The following is a 19541-nucleotide window of genomic DNA, read 5'->3' on the forward strand; positions in this document are numbered from 1 at the left end:
ACAAATGCTGCTGCTCTGAGAGTGTCGTACTTCGTGGCTATCTGTGTGACATCTTCAACCTGCTCAATGAACTCAGTCTGTCACCTCAGGGGAGAATGACAACTGTCTTCAAGTTGGCAGATAAAGTGTCTGCTTTCAAAGCCAAACTGGAACTGTGGGGATGGCGAGTGGACAGGGGCATATTTGACTTGTTCCCAACATTAACTGGGATTTTGGGAGAGACTGAGGCTGCACTGTCTTTCTCACAGCTGGTGCGCGATCACCTAACTTCACTGTCGGCAGAATTTGAGCGTTACTTCCCAACTGCAAATGACCTAAGATGTGGAAAGGAATGGGTCCGTCACCCATTTGTGAATGTCCCCGGTGAATCATCCATGTCAGCGCAGGCAGATCATCAACTCCAAGCTTGCAAATGACTGTGGAATAGACCGGACACAAGGAACCCCCTTTGAGTATCGCTGTCTCCCACCACCCCTCGATAGGACCGTCTTGTTGCAGGGAAACAAGCCCAGGGCTCCCACTGATTCAGCGATATTGGTGTGTTGGAATGATTTTTCATGCTCATACAAGGAAAATATGCGCTGTATGTTTAATATCCAAATGTTACTTAAAATGTTATGATGCTATTGACTTATAAGTGACTTATGATTGACATCACTATATTCATGGGAGGAAAATATGTGGTGTTTAATATTAAATTCATTAGATAAACCTCATAGAAATGAAATTTGAGTGTATTATTAGCCACTTATAAGTGACTTATAGTTTCACCTATATTCCAGTCGTGATTAACACCCCCTGCCCCCCCACCCCTCGGTTAGCCAGTCCGCAAGAATATTGTCAATATTAGACCGGTCCGTGGTGTAAAAAAGGTTGGCGACCCCTGGCATACAGTGCTCAAGCCAACTGGGTGCAAGTATGCAAGAGTGAGTTAGTGAAAGTGCAGAAGGAGATGTTGAAGGTGAGAATATCCTGATTAAATGATAGAGTCACAAAGCACAGAAACACACCCTTCAGCCCATCTAGTCTGTGCTAAACTATTATTCTGCCTAGCCAACTGACCTGCACCTGGTGAAACAAACAATACATTCTAAGTACAGCGGCTTCTAAAAGTATACATCCCCCAACACTTTGTTCACAAATGAGTATATAACTGGGAATTTTGATCAATTTAACTGAGAATTTTTATTTGAGAATCACAGGCTCCTTTTCTCCCCCCACAGTAAAGCCTCCCCACCAAAAAAAACAGGGAAAGTTGTAAAGCATGAAAAACAAAATAATTCAAAAACTGATATGTCAGCAGTTCAAAAGTACTCACACCCACCCACTGCTCCCCCACCCCGACCCCACCCAGTACTTAGTTGTGCCCCCTCTCGCAGCTATTACAGCTGGTAATCTTTTTGGACAAGTCTCTTTCAGTTTTGCACAACATTATGGAGCAACATTTGGTGATTCCAGCCTGTAAAATTACTCAAGCTGTATCAGGTTAGTTGGGGAGCGGTACTGGACAGCAATCTTGAGGCCAGAGATGTTTGATCAGGTTAAGGTCAGGACTCTGACTGGGCCATTCAAGGACATCAATTTTCTTCATTTGAAGCCACTCCATGATAGCTCTGGCAGTGTGCTTTGGGTTAATTTCCTGCTGAAAGAAACCTCCTTCCCGGTTTCCGGCAGAGGCTAGCAGGTTTCTAATCTAGGATCTCTCTGTATTTAGCAGCATTCATCTTCCCATCAATCCTGACCAGATTTCCAGTCCCTACTGCTGAAAAACATCCCTATAGCATCATGCTACCTCCACCGTATTTTACAGTATGAATGGTATTACCTGGTCGCTATAAAGTATTAGATTTACATCGCACATACCACTTAGTGTCGAGGCCAATAAAATTCCCCTGTAATCTCTTCCCACCACAAGAGAGGGAGTATTTATTCTTATGAACTCAAAATCATGTGATCCTCCAATTTTCTACATCAACAAATTGGGTGAGTTGGTAAGGTAATGTACAGTACTGCATCTGAGGAAAGTTAGTGTAGTAATTACAAAGAGGATACATACTTTTTCAGCCTTAATTTATAGTAAATTGTTGACAGGTTTTGGAATGTTTCTTTTGATTTGACGTGATGCACAATGTTTTGTAGATTAGCTCAAAAATCTTACTTCAGTGTATTTTAAATTTAGAAAATGAGACAGCAAAATGTGAAAATACCTATGGGAGCTGAATACTTTTTCAAGGCATTGTATTGATGTTCCCAAGTTCAGCTTACAACTGTTATGTTTGCCCTGCTGGCAATCCTTTCTTTGACGGATATAACTATTCACTGAGTAGCGAGGGACTCAGGGATGTGTCTCATAGGTCAAACAACCCCACAGTTTGATCCTGAAATTTGGTGCTGTCCATATGAAATCTATACTTCATTTTTGAGTTATCCCTGAGCACTCCAGTTTCTTCCCACTCCCAAAGTTAGTAGTTTAACTGGCCGCTGTGAACTATCCCCAGCTTGTGGGTGAGTGGTACATTCAAAAGGCATAAGGGGAGAATCAAGTAAAGTGGGATTCATGTTAGTGGTTCTCTGAAGGCCAGCATGGATTCAACAGGCTGAATAGCCTGTTTCTCTGCTATTTCAAAGATCCCACCACAAGCATCTTAATTAACTGGTGTTCAACAGTGATAAAACACTAAGTGTAATCCTAACAATGACAAAGCGCAAAACAAAGGCTTTCCGCTGAAAGCAGACAGGCACAAGGCACATCCGCAGAGCTGCTGGCACAGGACTGCACTGCCAGATCCAGTTCAAACCGAACCAAGTTTGCTGATAACACAGTGGTTGGCCTCATCAACGATGGTAGAATGGGGTGAGGTCAGCAACTTGAATCTTAACATGGACGGGTGATCAAAGAGGTGATTATGGACAACAGGAAGATGCAGGCTGACCAAGGGCCTGGGATGCACATAATGGAAGAGTTCACCTGGTCCCTCAACACCACACCTTTGGTCAAGAAAGAACAGCAGCATCTCCAGCTCCTGAAGAGATTGAGGTGAGTGAGGCTTCTCCCCCACACCCCCAACCATTCTAACCCGTTTTATTACAAGGACATTACTGGGAGTGTCCTGGCCAGTTGCATCATTGTCTGGTACTGGAATTGCAAATCATCTGATTGCAAATCCCTACAAAGGATTCCAAGGACTGCTGAGGGGATTATTGAGGTCTCTCTTCCACCCATCAGAGATACTGATTAGGAGCACTGAGTACCTCAGCATTGTCAATGATCACTCTCACCCATCCAACAATCTCTGACCCCCTACCATCAGGCAGGAGGTACCATAGCATTAGGACAAGAACTGTTGGGATGGGAAACAGCTTCTCCCCCCAGGCTGTGAGGCTACTGAACTCCCTGCCACCATCCAGGTCTCATTACGTATGAGGCATCTGTAATGTTACAGTGTTTTCTTTTTAACATGTAAATGCACCTGACTATTTGTGAAAAATTACTTCATATGTTATGTGTGTGTGGTAAATATATAGTATTGTGCACCTTGGTCTGGAGGAACATTGTTTTGTTTGGCAGTATACATGTGTACAGATGAACGGCAATAAACTGAACTTGAACAGATGAGTGAATCAGACACAGCAACTCTCATCCAATCTCACTGCACGTGCAATCTCCGACAGTACTTTGATAATCATATTCTATTCCTTTGCTTGTTGGAATACAAATTGTTACCTCATGATATTTCTTCAAGGATGCCACCATACAGATCTTTAAGCCACTGATGATTTCCTCCTCAGGCATCTGAAACATCACCCTTGAAAACCACTTGGTCATTGACCTTGGAGCAGGAACAGGTCAGATATATCAATTTCATTATCCACGTTCAAATTGCATCACACATTAGTTGTTTGTCAGTCATTATTTTCAGTATGTATAGATCTTCTCATAAATTATTGTATTTATAAGACCATAAGACAGGAACAAATTAGGCCATCCAGCCCATTTACTTGCTCTATCATAGTGGATCTTGATTCCTCTCATCCCCATTCCTTCATTATTTTCCTGTAAATGCCCACAACAAACTGAATCTCAAGGTAAAATATGGTGACATTAATAATAAATGATTTTCAGTTACGACCAGTTACAGTGCACATTAGGCACAGGCTAGCTAGTCCCTGAGCAGCCAGATGCCTGGACAAATGGTCAGCCTACGACTATAGAAAGAGTTCAAATCCCACAACAGCAGGGGTATTAAAATTTGAATAATGAGTTTGCAAAGACCGACCAGCATCAGTGATAGTGATCAATGTATCTGTTGGATTATCACCAAACTCATCCACCCTGGACATTCTCTCTTCTCCCCCCTCCCATTGGACAGAAGATATAAAAGCCTGAAAGCACATATTAGCTGGCTCAAGGACAGCTTCTATCTCACTGTTATAAGACTATTAGATGGTCCTTTTGTATGATAAAATGGGCCTGTGACTTCACAACCTATCTTGTTATGGCCTTGCAGCTTAATGTCTACCTGCTCTGCACTTTCTGAAGCTGTTGCACTAGGCCCGCACATTGTTGGTGTGACAACAATAAATTAATTTTTTTGCAAATTTCCAGCATCTCCTTCTAGCAATTCACAATAATTATATTGCTTCCCATCTAAAATGTCCTCCAGAAACAGATCCAAGCTTTGTCACAGGAACAGATGACGAGGTGCACAGGAAGAAACAATCCAAAGATGTGCTGAAGGCCTCCCTGTAGAAACAATATTTTTTGGCTAATAACAGCCCAGTGTGGGGGACAGCATTGAGAACCACATCCATGTATCAGTGGCACACAGGAGCCTGCATATGATGCAGAAAGACCAAACTACTGAGCCAACTATTCTTCTGCAGGAGGTCCACAAGAATTATCCCCAGAATGAATGGATCAATGTATGAGGAGCATTTGATGGCTCTGGGCCTGTACTTGCTGGAGTTTAGAAGAATGAGGGGGATCTCATTGAAGCCGACTGAAAGGCCTAGATAGCGTGGAAGTGGAGAGGATGGTTCCTATAGTGGGGGGAGTCTAGGGCCAGAGGGCACAGTCTCAGAAAAGGACCTTTGATTTAGCCTATGACAGTGGTGTGATCAGGAAACATGAATATGGCATTGGAGCGGTGCTTAGCCATACAGGTGTAAGTGTAAAGTGCGTAGAGAAGTGGGGTAAGCAAACAGCCTACCGGTGCACGTGCTAATGGAGTTCAGGGAGGAGATGCTGTTGCCAATTCGAACTGACCAGGGTCTGCAAGTGAGGAAACAGAGGGTTCAATTGCACAAGGAGGTATTCAGGCCAAGGTCTTGGAGCTTGTTGATTAGTTTTGATGGAATGATGGTACTGAATGCTGAGCTGTAGTCAATAAAGAGCAGCCCGATGTATGCATCTTTGGTGTACAGACATTCCAGGGTTGAGTGAAGAGCCAGTGAGATGGCATCTGCTGTGGACTTGTCCTGGTAGGCAAATTGGAGCAGATCCAAGTTGCTCCTCAGGCAAGGGGTGACCTCTTTAACCTCCTAAAACACTTAGTCTGGGCATCAAAGGTTACGGAGAGTAGACAGGAGAATGGGTTTGAGGGGGAAAATGGATCAGCCATGATGGAATGGCAAATCAGACTCGATGGGCTGAATGGTCTAATTCTGTTCTTGTATCATCTCACTGATCATTTAATCTCTCCTGACATTTACTCAAGGTCACTTTGTGTTCATTTACATCTCGGCATCTTCAAAGCTCTTTATTTTCAGTATCTTAATTCTAATGAAAGGCCCTGACATTCAGAACACCAGCTGCCCTTTCTAGCATTTAGTCTCTACATATGTAAGCATTTTTCTATCACCAAATTCCTGGCATTTTGTTTTTATTTTACAATCTATTACTACAGTTCAGTAAGAGCAAGGCATTCAGATTAGGAATGCTGAAGTACAGGAATGCTGACTACCTGAAGATTGTCTAACAACACTTTGTCTACTTGCCAAGAATACCTTGGTGAGACCACACCTGGAATAGTGTACAAAAGTCTCGTCTCCCTGTCTAAGAATTTACTAGAGCTCTAGAAAGTGCAGGAGAACGTCACCACATTGATTGGGACTGGGCAACGCTCAAGGGGCACATTTACTGAGAGGAGTGATTAAAACAAAGAACAGTTCAGGCCCTTCGCCTCACAATGTTGTACCGATCTTTTAATCTATTCCAATATTAATCTAACCCTTCCCTCCCACATAGCCCTCCATTTTTCTTTAATCCATGTGCCTAAGAGTTTTTAAATATCCCGAATTATCCACCTCAACCAGCATCTCTGACAGTTTATTCCATGTACCCACCACTCTGTAAACAAAACTTGCCTCTGACATTCATCCTATACTTTCCTCCAATCACCATAAAACTATGTCCCCTCCTTTTAGCTATTTCTACTCTGAGAAAGTCACTAGCTATCCACTAGATCAATGCCTCTTATCTTGTACATCTCTATCAAGGGTGGAAAGTTGCATAAATTCTGGGCTATAAACTCCAGAGCTTCAACAATTAGAATCAGAATCAGGTTTAATATCACAGGCATATGTTGTGAAATTTGTTAACAGTGGCAGCAACACGATTCAATACATGATAATATAGAAATGAAAGTAAATCAATTACATGTTATTAACTAGTTAAATTAAAAATAGTGCAAAAACAGAAATCATACAAGTGAGATAGTGTTCTTGTGTTCAATGTCCATTTAGGAATTGTATGGCAGAGGGGAAGAAACTGTTCCTGAATCGCTGTGTACCTTCAGGCTTCTGTACTTCCTTCAGTAACAATGAGAAGAGGGCATGTCCTGGGTGATGGAGGTTGACCCTTTTTCCCCTCTCCCCCCACCCCCCCCAATTTTTTGGTGGAGTCAACCAACTACCAACTCTCCCTCTCGTACAGTTAACACTTGCCCCTCTCTCCCATCTAGGGATGGGGGACTGTGGCCATCAGGGCCAGAAAGGAAGGGAGCAGAACCAGAATAAGGTAGTAGAGAGGGAGGAGTGCAATCGGTGAGACCTGGTGAGAAGATCAGAATACTTAATGGATCTTGAGCAGAGATAAAACGTTGGTGGAGGCAGGTGCATTAGGGATTTTTAAGAGACTTTTAGATGGGCACATACATGAATGTGAGGGGAATGTGTAGGCAGAAGGGATTAGTATAGTTGGCTATTAGACAACTATTTAACTGGTTTGGCACAACATTGAGGGCCAAAGGGCCTGTTCTATATTCTATACTGACAGGGGAGACAGAGACACGAGAACACAGAGGAATTCTATACAGCCCTGAGGTGAGCACACAGATACACAGCAAGGTGGGAGTGGGGCAAAACAATGCGACAAGCACATCAGCAGGGAAAAAGGAATTAGGGGAGACAAAGGTATTGGGGAAACAACCTCTGTACTGACAACTGAGTGGGAAGAGAATCTACATTCAGCTCTGGGCTCTTCGTTCACTGACTGCAGGGTCAGAGGATCTCAGGATTTAAAGTGGTCTGGCCATAGCCAATTTAGAATGTGCCCACAGGAAGAAAAACTGAGTAACTGCAGTGAATCAGAATCTGGTATATGTCATGAAATCTCATAGATCTCACAGGAAATAAAACAACAGCAGGTACTTACTTATTCAAGCTGGCAACAAATCCAACAACAGACTGCTTTCCCCGAATGGGGTCATGGTACACATCCACTCCTACCACCATCAGCTGCTTCTAAAATGGGCCAGATTAACATAGAAATAACAGTCATTTAGACATCCAACTTAGACAAAGTAGCCACAGTGACTAACATCAGAGAACAGAGGCCTATCACTTGATCGACAATGGGCTAAGTACATGCAAAGTATTCAAGCTTCCCACCCTCCATCCTGAAGACTCAATCTCATGGGTCTAAAACACATACCAGAGATTGAACAGAATCTCAGCTGAGACTCTGGAAACAACATTAAAGTGAATGTTACAAGACAGGTGGGTATTAAAACACCCCGTCATTATTCATTAGCCCTTCAGTGTCTGGTACAATCAACACCACCACCTCCAATTGTGAGTGTGCTCCAGACTGGCCATAGCATTTCCAACAACAGTGAATACACTACAAACTGTCTTCAATAACTGAATAGCTAGCTCACTGCAAGGTCTTAAGGTTGTGAGAATTCACCTACCACTACTTTAGCCACCTTATGTGCAAACATGACTGTACCTAGCATCACTTTATGGACATACAATGTGTATCAGAATAAGGTTTAACATCACTGACATATATCACGAAATTTGCCTTCGCAGTAGCAGCACAATGCAGTACATAATAATAGAAAAACATGAATTACAGTAAATATAAATTTTAAAATATATTCAGTTATCTAAATCTTACATCCATCCCACAACATGAGGGAGTAAGAATCTTTGTGTTATGATTCCATTGCAGTGTATAGATATTTGAATTTAAAAGTCTAATGGCTTGTAGAAAGAAGCTGTCCCGTAGCCTGTTGGTCCTGCCTTTAATGCTATGGTAGCGTGCGCCAGGCGGAAACAGCTGAAACAGTTTATGCATGAGGTGACTGGTGTCCCTGATGATCTTCCAGGTCTTCTTTATGCACCTGCTGCAATACACGTCCTCAATGGAGGGGAGTTTGCATCCACAGATGCACTGGACTGTCTGTACCACTCTTTGCAGTGCCCTGTGATCAAGGTTGGTACAGTTCCCATACCAGGTGGTGATACAGCCAGTCAAGATGCTCTCAATGGTGCCCCTGTTGAAGGTCTTGAGGATTTGGGGGCCTCATGCCAAACTTCTTCAGTCACCCGAGGTGGAAGAGATGCTGTTATGCTTTTTTCGTTACACAACCAGTGTGTACAATCCAGGTGAGATCTTCGGTGATGTATATACCAAGGAACTTGAAATTGCTCACCCTCCCAACTGCAGTCCCATTGATGTTGATCAGGGCGAGCCTGTCTCCGTTCTTTTGTTTTTTGGACATTAAGGAAGAGGTTGTTATCTTGGCATCACTGTGTCAGGGTGTTAATCTCTCATCTGCAGGCTGTCTCGTCACTGCTAGAAATAAGGCCTATCAATGTTCTCATCTGCGAATTTGATCAGCAGATTGGAGCTGTGGGTGTAAAGGGAGTATGGAGGGGACACAGGACATAACCCTGGGGGGCACCTGTGCTGAAGGTCAGAGAGACAGAGGTGAGGGAGCCCATCCTTACCACCTGTCAGCGATCCGATAGCAAATCCAGGATCCAGCTGCACAAGGTGGGGTGCAGGCCAAGGTCTCAGAGTTTCCTGTCAAGTCTAGTGGGAATTACGGTGTTGAATGCTGAACTGCAGTCCAGGAACAGCATTCTAAAGTTTGCATCCCTCTCCTGCAGGTGAGTGAGGACGGTGTGTGGTGCTGTGGCTATGGCATCATTGATAGACCGGTTCCATGAGGAAGCGAATTGTAGGAGGTCCAGTGTGGCTGGTAGCATGCTGCAGATGTAGTCTTTAACCAGCCTCTCAAAGCGTTTGCTTATAACTGAGGTGAGTGTGACAGGGCGCCAATCGTTCAGGCATGCTACCTTGGTTTTCTTAGGTACAGGGACAATGATGGATGATTTGAAATAGGAGGGCATTACACTGGAAGTGTGTAGTTAAATTAAATAAGTAAAAAAAAGCAGTGAGGTAGTGTTCATGGGTCCAATGCCCATTTAGGAATTGGATGGCAGAGGGGAAGAGGTTGTTCCTGAATCACTGAGTGTGTGCCTTCAGGCTTCTGTACCTCTTTCCTGACAGTAGAGGGCACGTTCTGGGTGATGGGGGTCCTGAATGATGGATGCCACCTTTTTGCAGCATCACTCCTTGAAGGTGTCTTGGATACTACGGAGGCTAGTGCTCATGATGGATGTACACTATCATAGGTATTTATTAAGCTATTTTTATTATTGTGAACTTTATCTTAATGTTTTCTTTAGTGTTGCATTGGATCCGGAGTAACAATTCATTTTCCGTTACACTTTAAGGCAAATTGATTGTCATTTAACTATATACATGCATGTATGTAACATAAATAATCATAATGTACTGGAAGTGACATTAAACGATTTTGAATTATCTCAAACATTTTCAGATTATAGTGAGGGTTTATGTCCTCTGGTTATCAAAGATGTGACCTCTCAGTGACAAACATGGGATAGAAAAGGATGGTAGCCTGAGAGGTGGCATGAGTGAGGCACAGTAACCCAAAACAGCAATGCAGTATATGCTGAAGTTCTTAAATTAATTGCTCAAATAAGAAGCAATCAAAATTTCAACTCTTCAGTTCAGCTCTGTCATTGAACAAACTCAAATCTGGATCTCTAAGAGGTTTCCTCTGATTGCTCTAAACTGCTTCATAGCCAATGAGACTCAAGCAAGTTGGGCAAAGCTTCAGAAAGTGGGATACTCAGCCAGTCCCATCAAGGGCCTCTTCAAATATTCAGGTGGTGGCCCAGGAGCCTGAAAACACACACTCAACATTTTAGGAGCACTTTATTCCCCTTCACCATCAGATTTCTGAACAGTCCGTGAATTTGTGAATACTGAAAGGTTCAAAGGTCAAGTTTAATGACAGAAATGTATACAATATACATCCTGAAATGCTTTTTCTTCGCAAAACATCCATGAAAACAGAAATGCCCCCAAGAATGAACGACAATTAAACGTGAGAACCCCAAAGTCCCCCCCAGCTCCCCCCTCCCACGTGTAAGCGGCAGCAAGCAACGATCCCCCTCCCCCCACCAGCAAAAATAAACACACATCGGTACCATCACCGAGCCCAAGCGTGTGCTAAGCGATAGCAAAGACACAGACCTTGCAGCTACCCAAAAAGCTTCGCATTTCATCTGAATTCGACAACCCACAGGTTCTCTCTCTCTCTCCCCCCCCCCCCGGTAAAGGAGGGGGATGTCCCCCCCCCCCACGCCATCTTCACAGCGATCGGGAGACATAACAACCTGCTGGTTTACGATCTTAAAAGTCCGTTTTGTCTCTCTTTTCTCTCTATTTTGCATTACTTTTTACATTTCTTTTTGTAACATAGTATTTTTTTTATTGCAGTTCACTGTAATGCTACAGGAAAACAAATTTCACAACTCATGTCAGCAATAATAAACCCGATTCTGATTCAGAAGCTGTAATGTGTGCAAATTAGTAGCCAACTTTTACATGGCCAGCTCACTGTCACTGCAAATAGGGGCTGGAGTAGATTGGCAGCCCCATACCAGGTAGATATCTGATGTGCAAACTTAATTGTTTAACCACTGACATGAGTAGTTCGAAGTTTTAATTTGTTCCTGATGTTTGGCATCTAATTGTAGCACCGGGGGGGGGGGGGGTAAAGTGCAGATTCTTTTGCTGTAAACTACACCCACAACGATGAGAGATACATAGCTAATAAGGATATGGCTCATCTGTCACTCTCCTCTGTCAGAAGGATTTCACTTTGTTCCAGCAAGCACCTCTCTTCATCTGCCACAAAAAGCAGGATTTCCTGGTAACCACTCATTTCAATTCCTATTCCCGTTCCCATTCCAACACGTCGGTCTTACTGCCATGATGAGCCCAAACTCAGGCTGGAAGAGTAACACCTCATATTGCATCTGTGAAGCCTCCAACATAATGGCATGAACATCAATTTCTCAACCCTCCCTCTCTGCATTCTCTACGCTGTCACCCCTTCTCTTCTCCTCACCTGCCCATCACCTCCCTCTGGTACCATTCTTTCCACAGCCCACTCTTGTCTCCATTAAGATTCCTCCTCCTTCAGCCCTTTATTTCTCACATCAATCTCCCAGCTTCTCACTTCATCCCCCTCCTCCACATCCCGCTTCACCTGGCTTCACCAATTACCAGCCAGCTTGTACTCCTCCCCTCCCAAGTCAGCTTGGCTTCAAGTTGGAGGACCAATATCTGAAAGCCTGCTGGAGGCAGCCTGTGCTGGGGGTGCAGGAATGTCTACTGTACGTGTGTGAGTATGGGGCTGGTTTTGTTGTTGCTCTCTTGAGCACCGTGGACAAGCTGCGTTGGCACCAGAAAGTGTGACGACACTTGCAGGTTAGGCTGTCCCCAGCACATCCTTAGGTTGTGTAGGTTGTTAACGCAAATGATGCATTTCACTGTAGGTTTCAATGTACATGTGATAAATAAACAAGTCAGAATCTGGCAGGGTATGTAATGAAACAAGTTCATATGAAGTAGAAAACCTCAAAGGGGAATGAAACCTCTGCTCACAATGGATTTTATCCATGTTGTTAAAAAATAAAGAGTAGAGGCTTTGTAATACAAACTTAATTATTCATTGGGAAAAAAAGATGTAGGTAACAGAGCGCGAGTGGATAACTGATGTAAGCCTTACATGAGCCGTACAAGAGAAGAAAAATCATCTAAAAAAGTACAGAATAAAAAAAAAATCACATGGATTTCAAAATGGAAAGTCTTGTTCCTTAGTTTTATTTTGAGGTGTTAACAGATAATCCTGATGTCATGTATGTAGATTTTGAAATACCCTGGATAAGGCATCTCATAGGAGACTAAGAAAGATGACATGTCCTGCTCCCTCAGACTAACTGAGTATTCCTGTTCCACTCCACAACAAGTGGTGTGTTAATCACTGTGTCGTTGCCAGAGGTGGTCCTACAGCACAGCAACACCGTTACCAGAGTACAACAAGAATCCCTACACTCACCAGAGGTATGTCCACACCCCAGAGCTCTCCACCTAGTTTGGAGTTAATCTGCAGCAGGATCTTGTGACAGATGTTTCGGATTCGTGCCGTCTGAGAGAGCGTTCTCACATTAATCACCTAGCAAGAAAATAAAAATAGTACATATTTAGTCAATGTAATGGTATTGTTCTATTATTGTCACTTGTACCAAGATATCACAGTGCTTTTGATTTACGTGCTATCCACACAGATCACACCATACACAAATACATCAGGATAGCAAAAATCAATGCAGAATACACTCAGTGGCCGCTTTATTAAGTACAAGAAGCATCTAATAAAGAGGCCACTGAGTTTATGTTCATGGTCTTCTGCTGCCGTCGCCCATCCACTTTAAGGCTTAATGTGTTGTGCATTCAGAGATGCTCTTTTGCACACCACTGTTGTAATGTGGTTCTTTGAGTTACTGTCGCCTTCCTGTCAGTTTGAACCAGTCTGGCCATTCTCTGACCATTCTCCTTTGACCTCCCTCATCAACAAGGAGTTTTTGTCCACTTAGCTGCTGCTCACCGGAGGTATTTTGTTTTTCACATCATTCTCTACAAATTGCATGAAGATCCCAAGAAGTCAGCTGTTCTGAGATACTCAAATCAACCCATCTAGCACCACAAATCATTCATTCCGTGGTCAAAATCACAATCATGCTTCTTCCCCCATTCTGATGTTCGGTCTGAACAACTGAACTTCTTGACCATGCCTACATGCTTTTATGTATGAGATGCCACCATGTGACTGGGTGATTAGACGTTTGCATTAATGACCAGGTGCACCTAATAAAGTGGACACTGAATATATTTGAGTGTAGCAGCTACAGAGAAAGTGCAGTGCAGGTGGACAACCAAAGTGAAACGGTCACACCAGTGCACGAGGTAGATGGGGAGATAGGAAGTTTATCTTTTGACATACGAGGGGTCTGTTCAAGACTCTGACAAAAGCAGAATTAAAGCTGTCCTCTTAGTATGTGCTTTCTAGTTTTTGTATCTTCTGCCTGAGGGAGGGGGAGGGGGAGGGGGGAGGAGGGGGGAGGAGGGGGGAGGAGGGGGGAGGAGGGGGGAGGAGGGGGGAGGAGGGGGGAGGAGGGGGGAGGAGGGGGGAGGAGGGGGGAGGGAGGGGGGAGGAGGGGGGAGGGAGGGGGGAGGGAGGGGGGAGGGAGGGGGGAGGGAGGGGGGAGGGAGGAGGGACAATGACTGGGGTGGGAGGGGTCACTGATTATGCTGGCTGTTTTCTTGAGGCAGCAAGAGGGGTATGTAGAGTCACTGAGGGGAGGCTGACTTTGGAATACCTGTACATCGATTAAAGAGTAAAATAAATCCATGAACAGTTATTGGCTACTAGTTTCTTACTTACTGCAAAATTACCCACACCCTTCACAACACTCAATCACACCTGTTGTCCAGGCCATCAGATAAACATTTTAGTTAAATTAATTATTCCCTTTATTCTTAGCCCCTACTACAGCCTCACTCCCTTTTAATCTCCTTTCAATAGGAAGAACACGATCAAGTACTGGATATATTCATATCCATAGGTCCTTCCAATACAACAATTGATTATCTGATCAATAGTACAAAGAAACCAAACTTCGACATCAATAATGTCCTGCAGGTGGTGCTAATCTTGAGTAAAAGTAGAAAATACACAGCAATTTATTCAGGATCTGAGACACAAGTGTTAATGTTTCAGGGTACTGATTCCTCATTAAACCTTGAAGAAAGGAGAGATATGACCGTTTTGAGATTTGTGGCAGGAATTCTGGAATGAAGAACAAAAGGGAGGGTTTATGAACCTAAGAGATTCTGCAGATGTTGAAATCTCAAGCGACGCACACAAAATGCTGCAGGACCTCATCCGGTCAAGAAGGAAATGAACAGTTGACATTTTGGGCCAAGACCCTTCATCAGGACTGAAAAGGAATGGGGAAGAAGCCAGAATAAGGTGGGGGGGAAGGTGATAGGCAAGACCAGGTGAGAGGGAAGGTGGGTGGGGGAAGGGTATAAGTTAATCAGCTGGGAGGTGTTAGGAGGAAAAGATAAAAGGAGTGATCTCAAAGTAGAGGACAGTGGACCATGGGTGAAAGGGTTGGAGGAGGTGATAAGTAGGTGAAGAGAAGGAAGGTAAGGGGGGGAGCCAAGATTGGGGAGTGGAAGATGAGGGAAGGGGAAGAGGGAAAAATTACAGCAAGTTAGAGAAACAGATGCTCATGCCATCAGGTCGGAGGCTACCCAGGTGGAATATGAGGTCTTGTTTGACTGGGTGGAATTCTGCTGGAATTCTAAATAGAGATAGATAGTGCAAGGCAAAGGGGAAAAGAGAAGAAACTGAATGGGTTTGGAGGAAGAGAAAGTGAGTCAAAGTCAAAGTAAATTTATAAAAGTGTGTATACAATATGTCACCATATACCATTTTGAGATTAATTTTCTGCAGGCATTTTACATGAAAAACTATCCAAAAACAGTCTGATAAATGACCAATGTGCACAAAAAAAGAGTAATTGTGTAAATAAAAATAAATAACTAATTCTGCACACACAAGCTGTAGAGTCTATAGGTTGTGGAGTCATTTCAGCTTTGAGGTGGGTGAAGTTATCCACACTGGGTCAGGAGCCTGATGGTTGTGCGGTAATAACTGTTGGAAGCTAAGAATTGAAAGATTACTGGAAGTAAACAGGACTACAGTGTAAAGTTACTGAATTCAGCTCGGAATAGAAGGCTGTCAAGGGTTCAATCAGAAAAGTAAGATACGCCCTTGATCCAGTGTTGTGCTTCACTGGAACAGCGGAGAAGGCAGAGGAAATGGCAGTAACAAAAAGAAGATTGTACATTATAAACTCCAGCCTTTGTACATGTCCCAAGTGACAGAGCCATTTGTTTCATAAAGGAAGCTAGAGGCACAAATACTGGAAACAGAATTACAAATCACAAAAGGTAAAATTCCCAATTGGCAACAATATGCAGTACAAGAACAGAACACGCAGGCTCCAAATCTAGAGCAATGAAATGCAAAAATCCCCAAAGCTGCTTTAAATTTAGACATTACCTTTCTGAGGTCCCAGTTGGAGAACTGTGCAAAATTATAACCTCTGTATGACACACAACGTTCTAACTTCTTTTACAGCTGCGTGGACCAACCATTTTTCTTTTTTATCATTCTGCCTGAAAACTGCAGCTCTTAATTTTTTGTAATAAGCTTACTATAATGAAAATAGAAAAACCACACTTTTGATTTATTCATTAATTGAAGGGTGTAATGAAATAATACAACAAGGAAAAACTTAAATGTTTCAAACTTTTTCTAGCTGCGTCCAATTCAAGCTGTGCGGCAGCAAAGGCTACGTGCATGGGAGCATTTCGGTGATCATACAGCTTCACACCCATGCAGCTTAGAGGGAACAGCGATGACAAACAACATTGAACTATAGAATGCAGCAGAGAAATCAGTAATCAAAGCAGGCCCTTTGGCTCCCAATGATTATAGGCAAATGAAGGACAGGAGTATATACAGGTAAGCACAATTGAACAAAGCAGCATTAGAGGAACATGTATAAAATACTGGAGAACTCAGCAGGCCAGACACCATCTATGAAAATTAATAAACAGTCAAAAGCCAAGGCTCTTCACCAGGTCGGGAAAGGAATGGGTGTGGGGGGAGAAAGGAAAGATCAAGCTAGAAGTTGAGAGGTAAAGCCAGGTAGATGGATTGGGGGGGGGGGGGGCGGAGGTAAGAATCTAGGAGGTGGGATGTGGAAAAGGAAAAAGGCTGGAGAAGAAGGAATCTGACTGGACACAAACATGAGAAAATCTGCTGATGCTGGAAATGCAAAGCAACATACACAAAACACTGGAGGAACTTGGCAGGTCAGGCAGTATCTACGGAAATGAACAAACAGTCAGCATTTTGGGTCGAGACCCTTCATGAAGGGAGAAAGGGAAGGAGGAGGGGCACAAGGGGGGTGGGGTAGGTGATAGGCAGGTGAGGAGAAGAGATAAGGAGCCAGAGTGGCGAAATAGAAGGGGAAGGGAAGGGGGAAGAATTACAGGAAGCTGGAGAAATGTATATTCATGGTTGGAGGCTATCCAGGTGGAAAACAAAGTGTTGCTCCTCCAACCCGCGAGTCTCCTCATCGTAGCAGTAGAGGCGGCCATGGACAAACATGTCAGAATGGGAATGGGAATGGGTAGAGACCACATGCAAACATGTCAGGATGGGGATTGGACTTAAAATGGTAGCCTGGATACAGGGTGCAAGTTGAATCAAGAGTTAAAATTGGCATGTTGCAAAGGTATTGCTACGGTTGTTATGGGGGATCTTAACACGCAGGTAGACTGGGAAAATCAGGTTGGTACTGGACCCCAAGAAAGGGAGTTTGTGGAGTGCCTCCGAGATGGATTCTTAGAGCAGCTCGTACTGGAACCTACCAGGGAGAAGGAAATTCTGGATTTAGTGTTGTGTAATGAACCGGATTTGATAAGGGAACTCGAGGTAAAGGAGCCATTAGGAGGTAGTGACCATAATATGATAAGTTTTAAACTATAATTTGAGAGGGATAAGGGAAAATCGGAAGTGTCAGTATTGCAGTTGAATAAAGGGGACTGTGGAGCCATGAGGGAGGAGCTGGCCAAAGTTGACTGGAAAGATACCCTAGCAGGGATGACAGTGGAACAACAATGACAGGTATTGCTGGGAATAATACAGAAGGTGCAGGATCAGTTCATTCCAAAGAGGAAGAAAGATTCTAAGGGGAGTAAGGGGCGACTGTGGATGACAAGGGAAGTCATGGATAGTATAAAAATAAAAGAGAAGTATAACATAGCAAAGATGAGCGGGAAGCCAGAGGATTGGGAGACTTTTAAAGAGCAACAGAGGATAACTAAAAAGGCAATACGGGGAGAAAAGATGAGATACGAAGGCAAGCTAGCCAAGAATATAAAGGAGGATAGTAAAAGCTTCTTTAGGTACGTGAAGAGGAAAAAATTAGTTAAGACCAAAGTTGGGTCCTCAAAGACAGAAATGGGTGAAATTATTATGGGGAACAAGGAAATGGCAGACGAGCTGAACAGGTACTTTGGATCTGTCTTCACTGGGGAAGACACAAACAATCTCCCAGATGTAATAGTGGCCGGAGGACCTAGGGTAACGGAGGAACTGAAGGAGATTCACATTAGGCAGAAAATGGTGTTGGATAGACTGATGGGACTGAAGGTTGATAAATCCCCAGGGCCTGATGGGCTGCATCCCAGGGTACTGAAGGAGGTGGTTCTAGAAATCATGGACACATAGGTAATTATTTTTCAATGTTCTATAGATTCAGGATCAGTTCCTGAGGACTGGAGGGTAGCTAATGTTATCCCACTTTTTAAGAAAGGAGGGAGAGAGAAAAAACAGGGAATTATAGACCAGTTAGCCTGACATCAGTGGTGGGGAAGATGCTGGAGTCAAATATAAAGTATGAAATAGTGGCACACTTGGATAGCAGTAACAGGATCGGTCCGAGTCAGCATGGATTTACGAAGGGGAAATCATACTTGACTAATCTTCTGGAATTTTTTTGAGGATATAACTATGAAAATGGACAAGGGAGAGCCAGTGGATGTAGTGTACCTGGACTTTCAGAAAGCCTTTGATAAGGTCCCACATAGGAGATTAGTGGGTAAAATTAGAGCACATGGCATTGTGGGTAGGGTACTGACATGGATAGAAAATTGGTTGGCAGACAGGAAACAAAGAGTAGGGATTAACGGGTCCCTTTCAGAATGGCAGGCAGTGACTAGTGGGGTACCACAAGGCTCGGTGCTGGGACCGCAGCTATTTACAATACACATTAATGATTTAGATGAAGGGATTAAAAATAACATTAGCAAATTTGCAGGTGACACGAAGCTGGGTGGATGTGTGAAATGTGCGGAGGATGTTGAGGTAATGCAGGATGACTTGGACAGGTTGGGTGAGTGGGCAGATGCAGTTTAATGTGGATAAGTGTGAGGTTATCCACTCTGGTGGCAAGAACAGGACAGCAGATTACTACTTGAATGGTGTCAAGTTAGGAAAAGGGGAAGAACAACGAGATCTTGGTGTCCTTGTTCATCAGTCACTGAAAGTAAGCATGGAGGTACAGCAGGCAGTGAAGAAAGCTAATGGCATGTTGGCCTTCATAACAAGGGGAATTGAGTATAGGAGCAAAGAGGTCCTTCTGCAGTTGTACAGGGCCTTAGTGAGACCCCACCTGGAGTATTGTGTACAGTTTTGGTCTCCAAATTTGAGGAAGGATATTCTTGCTACTGAGGGAATACAGCGGAAGTTCACGAGGTTAATTCCCGGGATGGTAGGACTGTCATATGTTGAAAGATTGGAGCAACTGGGCTTGTATACACTGGAATTTAGAAGGATGAGAGGGGATCTAATTGAAACATGTAAGATTATTAAGGGATTGGACATGCAAGAGGCAGGAAACATGTTCCCGCTGATGGGTGAGTCCAGAACCAGAGGCCACAGTTTGAGAATAAGGGGTAGGCCATTTAGAACGGAGTTGAGGAAAAACTTTTTCATCCAGAGAGTTGTGGATCTGTGGAATGCTCTGCCTCAGAAGGCAGTGGAGGCCAATTCTCTGGATGCTTTCAGGAAAGAGTTAGATAGAGCTCTTAATGATAGCGGAGTCAAGGGATATGGGGAGAAGGCAGGAACTGGGTACTGATTGTGGATGATCAGCCATGATCACAGTGAATGGTGGTGCTGGCTCAAAGGGCTGAATGGCCTACTCCTGCATCTATTGTCTAT

The 19541-nt window shown here is 43.6% G+C and overlaps 1 protein-coding gene across 1 annotated transcript in view; it reads right to left on the reverse strand.

The window, feature by feature from the left end:
* The window catches only part of piwil2 (piwi-like RNA-mediated gene silencing 2), a 109621-nt gene that overhangs the window by 5964 nt on the left and 84116 nt on the right, over positions 1-19541 (reverse strand). The window contains exons 18-20 of the mRNA XM_072267267.1: positions 12732-12848; positions 7655-7743; positions 3725-3830 (exon numbers count right to left, since the gene is read on the reverse strand). Of these exons, the coding sequence (XP_072123368.1) occupies positions 3725-3830; positions 7655-7743; positions 12732-12848 (312 nt within the window). The remainder of the gene's footprint in view (positions 1-3724; positions 3831-7654; positions 7744-12731; positions 12849-19541) is intronic.

The sequence above is a fragment of the Mobula birostris genome, chromosome 8, assembly GCF_030028105.1.
Source record: "Mobula birostris isolate sMobBir1 chromosome 8, sMobBir1.hap1, whole genome shotgun sequence".
Taxonomy (NCBI): domain Eukaryota; kingdom Metazoa; phylum Chordata; class Chondrichthyes; order Myliobatiformes; family Myliobatidae; genus Mobula; species Mobula birostris.